Source organism: Solanum pennellii, chromosome 10, assembly GCF_001406875.1.
Source record: "Solanum pennellii chromosome 10, SPENNV200".
Taxonomy (NCBI): Eukaryota; Viridiplantae; Streptophyta; class Magnoliopsida; order Solanales; family Solanaceae; genus Solanum; species Solanum pennellii.
In genome coordinates, this window is record NC_028646.1 from 67153732 (window position 1) to 67171716 (window position 17985).

A 17985-nucleotide genomic window follows, 5' to 3' on the forward strand; every position below is an offset into this window, starting at 1 on the left:
ACTTTATACTTTACTTTTTCTTTATAGTATCATAAATATATTTATTTGCAAAACAAATATTATTAATAAATCAATATGAATATATTTATGTTATATCCTCCATTTTAAATTAATTAAATTTTTGAGATACTTTTTATTTGTTAAATTAACTTAATTATTCAATTTTTGAGATTATTTTGAGAATGTTATTTCGATTTTACTCTTTATTAATTAGTACTAAAATTAGGTATAATTAATATTTAGTTATTTTAATAATAAATTTGATAGTAATTAATAAGAGTAAAAAAAAAGTTACGTCTAATTTATGTCTTAATTTTCTTTTTAAAAAATATAAAATACATCAATAATTCAATTAAATTGAAACAGAGAAAGTATATTTGCAAAAATCTAGATACAATTAATCATTTATTTTCACCTTTACTCTCACTTAATAATAAACCATTTAACCAAACTATAGAGAGAAAACAAGTGTGTAAAAAAACATTTTTTTCTTTCAGAAGCTAAAAAGAGTATCTTTTGCCTGAAAACACTCTTTTGATATTTTAGAGAAAAATAAACTTAAAAAATTACTTTTTAGAAGTTTGGCGAATCATTAATAGTTAAGCTCAGAAGTGTTTATAAATTTGGCCAAACACGAGGTACTTCCTAACCACATACATACATTTTTGTTTTCAAAATAAATTGATTGCAAAATATATTATAAATATGCAAAGAAATTAATGTATTTGAAAAAAAAGAATCATATTAAATTAAAATTAATGAATAATAAGAATTATTTTGTTGGTATAATAAAATACTCGTAACGACTGAGCCCTGATGTGAATCTGAAGCCGCGTAGAGAATAATTGTTTCTACTATGATTAATTAAACAAAATAACAAAAAAAAAATACAAGTTTGAAATTCGAACAATGTGAACAGAACAAGTGGCCCAGCTCAAAAGACAAATTTGGGTTTTTGCAGCCTGTTTGGTCAGGTCTTTCATGGTGGTTAACCATTTTCTCACGATCAGCAAATCCTCAAATCTTCAATTATTCTCCTTTTTTCAAGTCAGTGTTGCCATCCTTCAATCGTGATCATCATACTGAATCCATTGAAACGAAGCTTCCGAAAAGGGGAGACAGAGCTTCCATTCCCTGATGATTCTTATGGATTTCTCAGATCTCCCTTTCATAAACCCATACATACATTTACTACTCCTTTTCTAGCCCCCTCAAAGATCTTGATTGTTTTGTTCCGAATCGGTATCCAATTACTAGCTTCAGTTTGCTGCCTGGTTGGTCCAATGTCAATTCTTCCACTTTTGTCTTTCTCGACTCTATTTGGCGGGAAATTGGATTTGTCCTCATCGTACTTTTTGGAATTTTGAATTCAAACAGGTCATTATCCTGATCCCTTTATAAGGATTTAGTATTATTATAGCGGAAGAAGTAAGGAAGAGGATGGCGATTTCGGATAATACCAGAGGGTTAATTCTGGCGATATCATCAAGCTTGTTTATTGGAACAAGCTTTATATTGAAGAAGAAAGGTCTAAAGCGTGCTGCTGCTGCTGGCACTCGAGCAGGTTTGTTGATCTTTAATCTCAATTCAATTGTAAATCAGCATATCTGACTTATCCTTTTCTAATGGTTAAATAGAAGCCTTGTTCACGTTCAGAGTTTAACAAGAGAGTTTTGTCTAACTTTACATCGAAGCGGAAATTACTATACAACTTTTGCTTGCATTTTATTATTTGGACTATGTCCGGAACCAATAACATTCTGCAGGATTATACACAAAAGATTATGTTTATTATCTCAGTTATATTTGTTAAGGGGTTATTAAGAAATTTCAATCTCTTAGGAAACTTGGATGTTGACAATCTTGTACCTAGACAGTGGTCTCAGGTTCAGTTTTAGGAGTCAATTTGACACAGGTTATATTGAGAGATTTATTGGATTGCCAATTTCAAGTTATTTCATCTTAAGATCTGCCTAGGATTTGATAGACATTCTAATTGAAGATTAGTTTGGAAAATTTTCCATGGAGATCATAGATAAGTTAGGGAGCTGTTCACATACAAAAATTATTCTGTGAAGCCCTTACAGACGCGTTGCTGCAAACTAAAGATTATCAACTGATTAGTCATGAGCAAGATGAGAGGCAAAGATATACATGGTGGGGGTTCCATATATCAATATAGTTTCTGTAGTATATGTAATGATTATATGGAAATTTTAAAAAATGTTAGTATGTTAACTTATGGTTTGTCCATGTTCTGTGAAGTGCATTCTTAGATATCCGTGTGGAAGTACCCTCAAGGGTGACCGGTTTACCTCTCTTGTGTGGTTTGCGAGCTATTATAATTGAGTCGGGTAATGGTTGCAGGCTCTCTTGTCATCAAAAAAGGATAACCGTGTGGTAGTTTAGATATATGTTTGAAGTTGTGGAGAAATATTAATACCTTTGACGGTTTTATGGACTCTTAGTATGCAAGAGATTTTGATAAAAAGGATCACTCACAGGCTATAAATTTTGTATTCGCGGTTGTGTTGGTTGCTGCAAGACGCCATTACCACATCTTGTAACATTATCTACTATGTGGCCTTATATGGATATGGCTGAGGTGATTAAAGAAGTTTTGAGGTTAAAGGGTTGTTTTACGAGCTTAGTCCATGTCGTGTGTAATTACTATTTATTTTCATTGAGTTTGTAACAGTTAGAAATATAAAAATACTTCAGAGTCTTCTGCTTTGTTTTTAAGAGATTGCTGTTGAAGTTTCTTATGTTCTTTTGATATATGAATTCTATTGATTTTTGAAATTAAAACTGCAATGTTTTATTTACATATTTTCTGTTGTTCTGAAGTCTATTAGTGCCACATTATCCTTGTCTAATTTATGAAATAATGACCCTTAACTAATTAAAATCTGTAATACAAGATCATTTTGTCCTCATCACATACTGTGCCAACTTCTGGTGGCTCACTTAAACAGTTATTCTGATATTTAATGCAGGAGTTGGAGGCTATGCTTATTTGCTTGAACCACTTTGGTGGACAGGCATGATATCAAGTGAGTAAATCATGAGTTGTCTCCATACCTTAACCCCCTTTTCGGATAATGAATGTATTGGTACCGTGTGGTTTGGATTTTGATGAAAATTTTGGATTTGGATTATGTAGTGATCGTTGGGGAGGTGGCCAATTTTGTGGCTTATATTTATGCTCCAGCAGTTCTGGTGACTCCTCTTGGTGTTTTGAGTATAATTATCAGGTATGGTTTTTGAACTTTATGAGCTGTTTGTATGCTCTAATAATGAAACATGAGTGGTGTTGACAAAACTTAGCTTGGTGAATTTTTGAATAGTGCTATTTTGGCGCACTTTCTGTTGAAAGAACGATTGCAAAGATTAGGTGTACTGGGATGCATTTCGTGCATTGTGGGCTCAGTGGTTATTGTTATCCATGCACCTCAGGAGAACATGCCAGCTTCTTTAGAAGAAATCTGGATTTTAGCAACTCAACCAGGTTTGAATTTTGGGTCTTTAGCATAAATGTTTTTCTGTTTACCATAAGTCATCGCACTAGTAGAAGCTATTACTTATTTCTTCATTACTGCCTGTCTGCAGCATTTTTGGCTTATGTAGCTGCAACTTTATCGATGGTGCTAGCTTTGATTTTGCATTTTGAGCCCCGCTATGGACAGACAAATATACTGGTTTATTTGGGAATCTGTTCCTTAATGGGTTCATTCACGGTAATTTCTTTTTTTTAAAGCTACCATTCTTAGCTGCAATGTGGCCACAACTGTTTCTGTATGTGGTGCGTTTTGCACATATCAACAGTTATCTACCTTGTCCAGAGATAGGTTGCTGTAGTTTTTTCATGGTTCTTTGCAGATTGTCAGCATAAAGGCTATTGGAATTGCGATAAAACTTACTTTGGAAGGAATTAGTCAAGTTGCTTATCCTCCGACATGGTTTTTTCTTTCTGTTGCAGTGATATGCGTCATCACACAGCTAAATTACCTTAATAAGGTAATACTTTATCTATAGAGTAGAATATATAAAGGGGATTTGAGAAGCCAACCCCAACTAATTTGTGATTGATTTGTTCTGAATTGATGTATTCTTATGAACCTATCAAGTCTTTGCTTGCCCATATCCGAGAGTAGTTTAGGTCATACATCTATGTGCATATTTTCTATCATTCATTTAGATTTAGATATTAAAGTAATTATTCTTCTTTATGCACTCCTATTGGTGCTAATTTTATCATAGTGTGTTTCGGTATGTCAGAAAGATAAAGTGTAAGGTTGATAATGAGAATTGATACCTACTTTGCTAGAACGTTCTTCAGAACTGCAGACATTGTTTATGTTTCTTTCAGGTTTTTGTAATTTGGAAATCTAAGTCAGCTTTAAGATTTATTTTTGATAAACGTCATTAGATGCCCATGAATAGTTTAATGTCCACCTTGCACAGTCCTCTAGGAATGCCTTTTCTCATCCTATGTTGAGAAACAGCCAAACAGGGTATCACAGTTCAGTTCCTTGAGTCACTTGTTGGTCTTCCCTAAAAACTTAATGATTGAGCAGCATGATTTTGGATATCTCAAACAAGTAGTTCTGTTTTCTAATATAGCACAATATTCTGGTCTATTGTCGTGTTAAATTTTCCTAATTAGCTGATTGGGGGATGCATAATTGATTGAAAAACCTTGACTGCTGCTGGACGACTAAAAAGTTAGTTGGTTTGGAATGTGTACTGTTAACATGAGATGTGTAATTTTGTGTTGGAGTTCATTACATGCATGGTTGTTATGGGTCATTCAAGGTGGTATCCTTTGGGGAGTTTAAAAGCATTTCTGATATCTGTACATCCTTTGATAGGCACTGGATACATTCAACACCGCAATTGTCTCTCCAATATATTATGTAATGTTCACCACAATGACCATCATTGCAAGTGCAATAATGTTCAAGGTATTCTCACAATTGAAGCTCTTCTTGTTATGGCCCTCTATGAATATGCTACAGGATATTATGAATAGTCATCTCGCTTTGCAGGACTGGGCAGGACAAAGTGTCAGTGACATAGTTTCTGCGATATGTGGATTTATAACAGTACTTTCAGGAACAGTCATGCTCCATGTCACTAGAGAGCAGGAACCAGTTCCTTTGCCAGGTATAGATTAGACTAAAGTTTACTGGAAGTTCTTATCCTCACATTAATATATGTTCATTCTAGATACTAAGCTACCTTGCCTATTATCTACAACAAGGATGTCATCATGTCTTTCTGTTGCACTCCTTTAAAAAGAAGACGTTGAACTAGGCGTCATTACTGCTACTTCTGCGTTCCTTTGTGGTTTGGTGCATCATCGCCAAGGGAGAATATATTTTATAGTGTCATATTATTTGATATATTGACATACTCGCTAGCTATTCCATTTGGGATAATTTCCAAGCCTCTCGAACACATTTTTGACAGATGCATACATGTGTACTTCTGATGTTATATCACCATAGTAGACGTTGAAATATGAGAATGAACTTTTCGTATCTAGATATGCATCTCTGGAAACTACTACTCTAGAAGGCCAAAAGGAGTCTGTAGTATCTCTTTCTGCTAGCGCTGCTTTTTTTCTACTTCTAACATTAAATTGGTACATGTAGGAACTGTAACATGGTACGATGGGGATCAAATAAAGGCTATAGAGGATGGGCATTACATCATGTTGCATGATTCAGAATACTTAGACTCATATAGTGTCTCGACGAAGAATTAGAGAGGTTGATTGCAGAACTGGGAGTTCTATCACAGCGCATACTTGATTTGTGCAGTAGAGGGAATGAGGTTCTCGACTTCTCCTTTAAGTTGATTGATCTTGAGCTTCACAACTGCCTGGCAATTTCTTCCTATGTGCATAAGGCTAGAGGGAGAGGTTTTGATTTTTCCAAGATTTCTTGAGCAACATGGGGATACATCTGGACTTGCAAATCTCTAATTGGCTAATTGCAGTCGGGGGTTTGTACATATATGGCTTCCTTCTAGTGTAATTATTCATTATTTTTTTCGTAATGAGGTATAGCATATCAATCATATGTTTTTTCTGAAGTATGATAAGTGGTCTTCTTGTTGTTTGTATGTTTGTTTAGATATTAAGTTAAAATTTAGTGAAACTCGCTCATTTGACACCCATACACAAGATCAAAATGGTAATTTAGAACGCAGGGGGTAATATGTTTTGAGAATCATTTTTCTCGGAAACAAATTTCTAAATAGAGAAGTTTGATTTTAGTCTAGAATTAAATACACTTCATCTTTACCCTCATATTATTTGCTTGAATTACATAGAAATGTCGCCTTTAGTTTAAACAACATTTATTCAAGAGAAAATAAATTTCTAGAAAATTTATACGTAGTGGGAATGATGATCGTGCAGATCACAAGGATACCAACATTGTTAATAAGCCAGCTAAATGGCATATGTAATATTAAATAAAAGAGTGATTCTGGTATGTCAAAGAATAATATCCTCTGAATTACAAACAAATAAATATAAGAAATGTTAACATAATATCTCAAATCACAACAAAGATGTATATGCGTGATTAAGATAAATGTGGAGAAAGATTCCTAAAATTGTATATCCTTAAAAATAATACTTAAGCTATTGAGGATTATGGCAGCTAAGTTGGTGAGCTCCTATCTTCCTCTATTTAGGTACAAGGTATGAATTCTCCAAGGAATACAACATTGACTTCAAAATGACAACAACGAAATTTTACATGAGTGGTTTAAAATGAACATCGTCCAGTTGAGGTTTCTAAGTGAAATTTTGTGCCAATTTTAAGGGGTCATTTCGTGCCAATTTTAAGGGATCACCCATGGATTAGGCCTAAACTATGATGTACACATTGATAAATCTTTATTATTTAACATACAATTTTTCTAGCAAAATGATGTAAAAAGTCACACTTTCATAAATTGCAGGGGGTTAAAACTCCCGTTAATTTTAATTTAAAATTTATATTTGTGGGGATTTTAACTCCCAGAGTTCACAAATTTGTTGGGATTTTGACTCCTAGAATTTGAAGTGCAGTTTTATTGATATTAATTTGTGGGGTTCAAAATCCCCTAATAAACCCTTGTTAATGATAACTACGCTTGGCATATAAAAGATTCTTGTGACTTAATTATGTCACACCTAATTGTAGGGATTTTTTAAGTACCACAAAACTAAATTGTAGGGATTATTGACTGCTGCAATATGTAATTTAAATTCCACAATTTAATTGATTTTATAATATATGTATAGCATTATTGATATGCCTGATCAATAAATATAATCCATTCATAAAATTGCAAAAAAGCTGAATTTCAAAATTTTCTAAAATTTTTAAAACAACTTCAATTTATATTCACGAGCAAATACAACTCTAATTTTCAGCTATTATCTTTTTCACTTTTAAAATAAAAATTATTTTTTTCTAATACTCATAAAATTCAATTTTTCGTATCCCTGGCCCCTTAATTTCCTTTTATCTTTTAGGTCTTTCATGGCTTAATTCTATTTGATTGACATCTACTTTTCGTAATTAAATTTGGAATTTAAAAATATTTTTGAATCTGGTGCTTTTAATATAGGACAAATTACTTAATTACACTCCTTTACTTACATTAATATCTATATATCCCTACTTATTTTAAAATTTTCAAAAATCCCTTATTTCCACCAATTAATAAAATTTGTAAGATACATAAAGATTTTTCACCTTTTTTACAGCCAATACCCACGTTTCCATTACAAAGTGCACTCTTTTTTTTAGCCAACACACACGTTTCCCATTACCAATCACCCTCTTCAATTTTATTCTTAAAATCTCTCCACATCTCTAGCAGTTACAAAATTCAAATCCATTTAATTTTCACTAGGAATCTCCCTCAGGTTTTTCAATTTCAAAGTTTTTAATGGGTAAGAATTTTATTCTTCATTGTTATCTTCTTCGTGCTTTTTACTAGATACATATGGAATCTGATACATCGCATAGTGTTGGTGTTTCTCATACTAATGTTAATCGTATATATGATTCTGATGATGAAATGTGGGCCGAGAACAGATCCAAGCGATTGCATGATCCATTAGCGATGAAGGGCAAGAGTATTGTCAAACCAAAGAAAAAGGTTGGAGAAACTCTAAAAAAGGGAGAAGAAAAGTGACATCTTTTTTCCCGACCCGCACTTCCTAAGGTATGTGTTTAAACAAACTTTATATTTTTATGTTTTTGTTATGGTGTTGGTTGTGTTTGGACAGAAAGTTTAAATACATTAATAGTGAAGATACATTACTTATCAATTCAATATTTTCGTAGTATGTAAGAACAATATCGATTTATAATGGTTAATTTTGTGTTTTGCTGATACATCAAAATCCTAATTTTACATTGATACATGTCTTTGTGAAATCGAATTAAGAGTCATTTAACAATGAAAACAGATTCACTAATTTGAAATTCAATAAAAGCATCATGTATTGTACAGTTTTGAAGATGTATCAGATGCATATATTGCTCAATTAATGATCATTCGTTGTTGTAGCATTTTTTTACAGTTTTTGATTGTCAATGCATATGGTGTATCATATACATTCATATAATTCAAGTGTCTTATACACATATGTAATTGGTATATGTGAATGAATGCATATGATGTATAATACATTCATATAATTCAAGTGTCTTATACATATATGTAATTGGTATACATGAATGAAATTTGTGTACAATATTGTTAGTTACTCATGTATCTTATGCATTTCACAACGGGTTTGATATGCTGTCATTATAAAATCATGATGTATTTATTGAATTTACAGATTATCTTCAATGTATCATTCACTCTCCATTACGTCATATGTTTGAGATTAGACAGGTATGATTTTATATTTTATTTTTTTTATATAAACAGGGCATGAATTATGTTATCAAAAAAATACCAGCACATTCATTCAGGTTTGGAGCAACATTCAGTTTTGATTTTGTGAATGAAATCAAAAAGTCCATAAAGGATGAAGGCTTTGAAATGTTCAAGAATACAATTTTTGGACCATATTTGAACGTTCCAAAATGTAATTTCCAGGGTCAGAGTACTAAGTATATGTTGTTGGAGTTGCAACAGGAAAACAGAGATGTATTGTATGTTTGTCATGCTAATGGTACTGTATTAAAGATTGGTATAAAAGAATTTGCCATTGTAACTGGCCTTAAATGCAAAGAAAATGTTAAGGATTTGTCATATTCGAAATCCACTCCAAGCCGATTATTACAAAATATTTCCCTGATTCGACTGCAGGTATAACCAAAAGTCGCTTGATACAATGTTTTGCAATGGGGAGTTGGGAGACCACACAGGAATCTGTTCAGATGGCAATATTATACTTCATCAATCTTTCATGTTATGCCATCTTGGTGAGACCTTCATATGTATAGAAGAGTTTCTAATGGTTGAAGATGGTAGATATGAATTGTATTCTTGGGGTCAGATTGCATTCTATAAGCTAATTACATCACTCAGACAAGACTTCAACCAAAATAAATGAATGTATCGCTTATTTGATATGCCTTATACACTCAACGTATGAATTTACGAATGTGAATCTAGTCTAAATCCAGAGTTTGCTGTTAAAGTAGCAAATGATTTCCCATGATTTGTAATTGGACGGTCGTGATTGTAAATCTTGTTGTAAATAATATTTTTTGTATTATACATAATATTGCCATAACGTTCAACCATTTAAAATGCAGAATGCATGTTCAAACATTGTACCAACACTAGATGAAGTGGAAGCCCTTGACTTACCTGATGTTCAAGATGCTCATAGTGCTGAACCATCCACAACAGCAGTTCATGCAAACAAAAGATAAGTCAGGTTTTGAGAATTTCTCAACAAGACCTCCTGGTCGTTTATTGAGAAAATCATCACGTGTATCTGGTACATCATCTCCGCCACCACCCAAAAGAAGAAAGAAAATTGATACACCTAAAAAGAATTGAAACCTTAATTGTCAGAGCAGTTAAGGCCGCCATTAAACCAGTCATTCTCAATGCCAGATGAAGAACCTACCCCGCATGCTAATGTATCTTCTGCCCATGTCTCTTCACAAGTCTAAAAAAATAAGTCTGTGTATCTCGATATTGAAGAACTGAAACAACATATGAAGGAATTCGTAAGTAATGATATCAATTTTTTTATGTTTATTCATAAATATAAAACTAAATGTTAAATTTTTTTAATAGGTTGACAGTAAATTTGAGTATCTTGTGAATTTGATAAAGGCAAGTAACTCTGAGGTGATGAATTCTAGGAATAGGGAGGACGACCAACAACCAAAGGTACTGTATTGTATATGTGTTTTGTTTGTGTGTTTTAACTTTCATAGATCATTACGTTATAAATTTATTTCATGATGGAGATGGGCAGCAAGTCAACATCGTACATGGTTGAAGCTTTCGATAAAGAAGGCAATGATGAACATCAAACAAGAACCTTTAAGTTTGATCAACAATCAACCTCACGGGTACAAATGGATTTTGCCAACAACGATCAAAACATTGGTGTACCTGATTTTGATGTTGAAAATCAGGTTTATTTTACTTTATTAATTGCGTATATCAAATTATATGATTTATCGTTAACTTATTTTGATTGAAAAAAACATGTTTAAAAAATACAGACTGAAGATACATTGAAGAATCATCAAGAAATGAAGGACGTTTGAGAACTTCAATCCTCAGATGCATTTATTCATCATTATATTGCAGAAACAACTGAGCATAAGAAAGTAATTTTATCATCGTAAATTAACTATTAACATACATCAACTTTGTAGTGATACATCAAATTATGTCAATATGATACATTGCAGTTTACTTGGATGATACTGTACATTGCAGTTTACTTTTATAATACTGATACATTGCAGTTTACTTGTATAATTCTGATACATATTCTTAATGTTCACATCAGTAGTGTTTTTCACTTTTATGTGTATGATACTTTACATTTTAATTATGTTTGTATGGATACACTACATTGTAATAATTTGTGACTAATTAAAATTGTTTGTGTACTATATGTAATTTGTAGTTTGATGTAATCTATCATTGATACATTAACAGTCCTTTGTATATGATTCTTTGTTCTTTAATGTATCCTACATTGATCAGTACGTTGTTATTCAGGATGATCTATCATCACAAATGCCTCATCATTTATTCGAAGGAACAATGAACGAAGATGCTTCATTAATGTTCAACACAACACCAATCAGTCTGTGCCAGATCTATTATATTTGATACATCGGTAATTTATGTTTCATATATCATTTAAATATCATATGGTTTATCAAACCTTTTTAATTATCAATTTAAATCTTATAGGATTCTGCAACATCTGGTACAATATCATCTGATACTCGAGAAGTCATGAATACACTTATTGCTAATCTAGGAAGATTGTCTATTTCATGCTAAACTAGTTAATGCTGCAAATTTACAGGAGTTAACCGACAATCAAAATTCGCTTTCGGACTGTTAATTACCCACTGATATTTCGATAACCGAGATTGGTGTCTGAAGCGTTACAAATACTCCTCATACACGTATCAGGATGCCTTAAAAAAATTGCAAATCTCCCTATTTAACTTCATTTGGGTCAAGTGAAAAAGGAGAAGATGCCATGGAGGATGTAATTCATCCAAATTTTTCATTTGAAGGATATGAGATCACAAATCGAGATCCTTCATATCTGATTGATGAATTTGTTGAGTGGGTTACTACAAGTCTTCTAAAAACTCATGCTAAAAAGTAAGTTTTATATTTTTTATTGATTTGTTCAATTTTGAAATTACAAACTCTTGTTCCACTTTTAAATAGCATATTTTCTTTACACTTAATAATACAGGTAACCATCAGAGGGTAAGTACAACGCAAGAGCCTCTTCATTGGATTTTGAAATGATGGATTATGTTGTTACATATCCGTCCAATAAAAATTGATTTTATGCCATGTCCCAGCCCTAAAACTTCTTGACTAATCAAGTAATTTTGTCATATATATTTAAATTTCATGTGTCTGCAAATGTATTATATATAGATTTCTTAATGTATATGGTACATTCAATTAATAAGTATTATATACATATCAATACCATATACCACTTTCAGTATCTAACATTTTATAATTATTATTTCTTTCAAATGTATAATTATGCTTATAATTTTTTTTGTAGCACATCGATGTTATTTTTTACTATCTTCGTAAAAAAATCAAAACTTCGCAGCATGAATCAATACAGATACACAATTGCCAATTGTTTGTTCAGTGAACATATCAATAGTACCCATGAAATGTATTATAGCAATGAGGCTGATGATAATATTAGTACCCAAGAACACATTGATCGAACGAGAGCAGTATCAATATATGAGAGGGCAATAATCATCATGAAAAGATTTTCAATATCAGCTTGATTGCCATGGCATCTTGTGGACGATGTTTATATTCCAATTAATTATGATGGAAATTTTCATTGAGTGTTAACTATTTTTGAAGTGAATCAAAGGTTGATACGCGTATATGACTCTTCTTTAGGCATAAGAAAACGAGTATATTATGAGGAGATACAAAAATCGTCAAGGATGCTACCTTCTTACCTCCTTGACAGTGGTTTCTTTGTAAAAACTGAGCGGACTAAATGGCCAATACTTGATGCATATAAGGACAAACAAAGTGCTATACTTTTAGAGTCACATAATCCTTTCAAAATTGAATACGCTAAAGGCATCATGCAACAAGAAGACGATAGTCTGTAAGTATTTAAATTCTGGACTACAATAATATGTGTAAGTTATTTTTACAAATTTATATTCTGCATTTTGTTGTGGGGACTTCTGATTATATGTAGCTACATTTGTAGAGTGTTTGAGTGAACAACTTGTTATACCACTTGATACTGATGGCCATCTTGCAAATTATCTATGCAATAGATACGCAGCATTGTTATGGAGATACGACAGCGACAAGGTCAAGGGTGAACACATAAGTGAGAATGACGATCCACCAAAGCCTAAGGGTCAATTTACAACACCAACTGAACAAGACTTTGTTAACATAAATTAGTACTTAGTAGGGATAGCATGACCAATTTTTCATGTTGTTTTGTTTTGAAGACAATTTATTTTTTATGTGTTTCTCTACAAACTTAATTGTATTACAGTATTTTGTTAGTTATTAACGTTATGTGTTTTCAATATATTGCTTTAGATACATTTTTTGCTATATAACATTAATCTCCACAATCATCATCGTTTGGGTTTAAGTATTTTGATAGTTTACTTATGAAATAATGTATACGATACATAAGTTTTATGCATATTTGTAATTGAAATTTTATTCATATATGTCAATTGCATTTACGTGTCAGACACTTGATTATATGATACATCATATACATCAACAAACAAATCACAACATACTATTAAATTGAAAGGCAACAGTACTGCTAAGGAAAAATATATCAAAATTATAATTGTATCTAATATAGTTTTAATAGTTTTAATGTGTGATTTTTTACTATTATATATTGTATATGATATAATAATGTAGTGTATATGATACATATAGTACACACTTGAAAAAGCCAAGTTTGAGACACTTAAATTTGTTTAAATCATGATTATGGTATTGAATCAATATTTCTTTCATTTACACATTAATTATTTTTCATAATTTATACATCAGATTTATTTATTTATTTAACAATATAAGAATAATTTTATATTTAATATAAGTTTGCCACACAATTCTAATAAAATGCATTTAGTTAAACAACAAATAAATTGTGTAACCAATACACTTTATTCAACCCAAATACTAAAGTGAAAATTACATATAAGTGGAATTTATTAACCATGAGCACGAATGTCCTATTTTAAAAAATTATTTTAATTCTCTTTCGGTAAGAAAGTACAAGTTCTCCTATTGTGTCCTTCTAGTCCACATTGCCAACAAGAATTCTTGTTCATTGTTATCTTCTTATCCGTATTTTTCTTTCTTTGCTTCCTTGGTCTTCTAGCCAACCTTCTATACCTAGGTGGCCGGACAATTTCATCTAAAACATAGTATGGAACGGTCCAATCCTCCTTATCTGGCATTGGAACCATTACAATCTCGTATGTTTTTTCTAATGCATCAGGCTTATAATAATCGGAGCAATATGGGTGCATATGTGTAACATTTTTGTGCTTCAAAACTGCAATTGCGTGTGCGCAAGGTATCTCATCATGTTGAAACATTTCACACGTACATGTTTTCCGCTCAAGGCATACAATTTATCTTCTTCCGGCTTCATGAATTGAGAAAATATATTCAGACGACGGAACAACCTGAAATTAATAATAAGTTAGTGATACATTACATAATATGCCATTTATATATCATTTCCCAATCAATGCTTATCAGTGAAAATATTTCGAGTTTCTAGTACATAAAACAGAAAGTTAGGAATATTTATAAATACCTTCATATTTGAACTTTTAGATGTGTTTACAATCAATATATCCTCAAATCTTCGACCCAATGTGTCCTTTCTATATGACGTTATTTCTCTATTTTTTACAATTCCAACTACCAAATAGAAGTCTAACTTCCTTCAAGAAGTCTATTATAGTTAACCTACGTGCATTAACAAGGCAACCATTGATACATTCTGCGATGTTTGAAGTCATATTCTACCTTCGTTTACGATCGAATGAACTCTTGACCACTTCTCATACACCAAATGATCAACTTTCACCACTTTAGCCATTAATTTATCAAAATCTTCCTTTCCGTATGCCTTTGCCATTGAGTAAAATATATCAGTTAGTGTATTATTACTCCTTTTGAAGCTTGAACATACATTCTTCCAAAGATGTCATATGCATGCACAATGAGGTACATTTGGGAACACAATGCTTACACTCTTCATAATGCTTTCATTTCTATCTGATATAATACACACGTTTTCATGCTCGCCAAATGCATTTTTGAATTGTTCGAAGAACTATGTCCACTAACAGTCATTTTCAGTGTCTACAACACCATATGCCAATGACAATATGCAACATAATTACAAAGCAACACACATTTAACTTTATGATACATAACGTTTACACTAAGATACAATAAGTATACATATAAAACAAGATTTACAGTACATTAGTTTTACAACAGTCATACCTACACCATCAAGTGTGTTCGCTGATACAAAAGTACCTTTGTAAGCCCCCGCCAAGATATGTAACGTCCATTACAACTACATGCCTGCAGTAGTCGAACCCTCTTATCAACGGTCTTAGGGCTATAAAAAGATACATGAATTGATTATTTTCCGTCTTTTGCATCCTTATATATGAATTTTGATATACTTTATTTAGCATTCATATGTATCTCGACATCTGCTTATATCCTTCTGATGGCTTACCCTTGAGCATTTATAGTGCACGTTCTCTAGCACGTCATGCTTGCTGGTATGATATCTCAACCCCATATAATGCACGAATATCTTCAATTACATCTTGAGGCGTACCAATTTAGGGGCATTCACACCACTAATAAATCCAATTGTTCTTTATACTTTTGTTAGTATACTTTCCCGCATCGGACATGTATGTTCACTATTGAAGTATCACACTTTGAATACATCAGATTTCTTTCTACAAAAGACTTTAAAGTCCATCCACAATAATCATTGAAGCAAACCAACATATAACTGTCCAAATTTTTTCATCGGATTAATTCATATAACAAAAGCAATGTTACAGTTGCTCATAACTAATGTATTAGCCATAACAAAGAACACAACCACTTTTTTACAAAACGTTTATCTATCACATAATAAATTTTATCAATACACACCTAAATCAATTGTCAATACTAATAATCATTATAATTACCAATTTGTTTATATCATCAAACACAGACAAACTTATCATTACGATACACATACTATTTAGATTTATTTATCAAACACAATAACAAACAGAAATATACTAATTATATGCAAAATCTAAAAGAAAAGAAATCAAATTTAGAGAAAAAACCATTTCAAACCTTTTTTATCCGATTTTTTCACTCAGAAATTGAAGTTGTTCTTTATTTTATATTTAGTCATTACAGCGATGAGTGTTCCTTTATCCTTATACAACATCTCTGTCTTCACCTCACTATTAGAATCAATTATGTAATTTGTAGGATTTAATTCTGGAATATAATCAAAGTCACAAATTCTCGATTCCACCAGAGCAAGAGCTTCAGTATCTCTTTCTGTACCTTCCACGCATACGATTTCCCCGGATGAACAATAAAAAATATGTATCTCCCCAACCATTTTCTTAGTTGTATAAATACATAGCAGATACATGCCGATTCCAGGAGCATTCCTTTTTACTTCCAAATAAAGTTTCACACCCATAACATTTTTTATTTTCAATGGACATGAGTTCCCTCTGCGATGTATCGAATTTCAATATCTTTTGTAACACAGTCGATCTTCAACTCTGCTAAAATCAACGTTTTCAGATTCATAAATGAAATTGATTGTCCAACGACAATTCCATCAACCTTAATTAACATCGCCTACCTAAATTCCAGAATGCCGTAACAAAATTGAGATATTCATTTTCTAAAGCTGTTTTTTTCGAGTTCTTAGAATCTAGATCAACTTTATCAGGATAGTTTTTGTTTGATGAAGGTACTCTAATTTGAAATTTGAATTTATCAATCAGTTATGCAATGATATTGAAAGTTTACAAGTTGTCGAGTGTGAATTATGGGATTTATAGTTATTAAAAACAAATTTACGTTATTATTTTCTTCTTAAACGCTATAGCTATCAACTGGAATGTATAATCACTTATGTATCCTGTACTACTCATAATGTATCCCGTAAACTAAATTTTTAAGAGATTTTTGGTAAATAGAAAACTAGAAGGGATAGGATGTTATTTAAATATATATTAAATACATAATAATGTTTGTTTGGTTGCATGTTATGCGGAAAATAAAATTAATGAACTGTCAAAAAAATAAAAAAAGATTTTTTTTTGCATGAACAAAAAGAAATGATGCACTAATTAAAGTTTAGGTATAGGAAACGAAGAAAATATATAAGATAATCGCAAAGAGTTTGATAACATTGCCCGAAATGAAATATAGGAAAAGTTACAAATAAAATAATTAAAGTTACAAATAATTTTCTTTTTTAAAAAATCAGATTTCGAAATACAATAAATACAATGTGTAATATATATATATATATATATATATATATATATATATACTAATACTATTTTTTTAAATTTCTAAGGGAACACTATTAATTAAGATTATAGTCAAAAACAGTTTCACTTTGAAAATCTAAATTTGACTATTAATTTTTTATATAGTTATTTAATGATAAAGATAATATTAAAAAGAAAATGGTTTAAAATAGTTTGATTTACTAAAGTAGAAAAATATATATTTAATATCGAGATGAAATAAAACGAAATCGATAAAGTTATTAAGCAACACCCTCATTTCACTTGATTTAAGTTAAATATAAATAATTCTACTCCATAAGATCTAGTTATACATGAATAAACACACACAAAAATATAAATGGTCATGTAATATTATATTTTGAGTGAATCTTTTATCGAGTTATACATGAATAAACACACAAAAATAAAAATTATCATGAAAATGGGCATTCTGTAATATGATATTTTGAGTGATTTTTTTTAATCATAGTTAAGGTTGAAGATTTAATTTTGGAAAAAGTCATATATATATATATATATATATATATATATATATGTGTGTGTGTGTATGTATGTATGTATGTATATATGTATGTATGTATGTATGTATGTATGTATGTATATATATATGTATGTATGTATGTATGTATGTATGTAT

At 31.1% G+C, this 17985-nt stretch overlaps 1 protein-coding gene and 1 long non-coding RNA gene across 3 annotated transcripts; both read left to right on the forward strand.

Moving 5' to 3' along the window:
* The first annotated feature begins 887 nt into the window (after nucleotides 1-887).
* On the forward strand, nucleotides 888-6183 carry LOC107032199 (probable magnesium transporter NIPA6). Of its 2 annotated transcripts, XM_015233784.2 has the most exons (10): nucleotides 888-1274; nucleotides 1378-1564; nucleotides 2997-3053; nucleotides 3164-3254; nucleotides 3348-3508; nucleotides 3610-3737; nucleotides 3880-4017; nucleotides 4872-4964; nucleotides 5049-5166; nucleotides 5658-6164. In XM_015233784.2, the coding sequence occupies exons 2-10, from the start codon at nucleotides 1441-1443 to the stop codon at nucleotides 5768-5770; spliced, it is 1023 nt and encodes a 340-aa protein (XP_015089270.1). In that variant the 5' UTR covers nucleotides 888-1274; nucleotides 1378-1440; the 3' UTR covers nucleotides 5771-6164. The 2 variants fall into 2 exon arrangements, with proteins under 2 accessions (XP_015089270.1, XP_015089269.1); XM_015233783.2 differs by having other exon boundaries at nucleotides 905-1564; nucleotides 5658-6183.
* Nucleotides 6184-8058: 1875 nt separating this feature from the next.
* LOC114074195 lies at nucleotides 8059-9755 on the forward strand. The gene is made up of 3 exons (XR_003574641.1): nucleotides 8059-8235; nucleotides 8861-8916; nucleotides 9337-9755. It is a non-coding gene; the product is annotated as an uncharacterized LOC114074195 (long non-coding RNA).
* Nucleotides 9756-17985: the final 8230 nt, after the last annotated feature.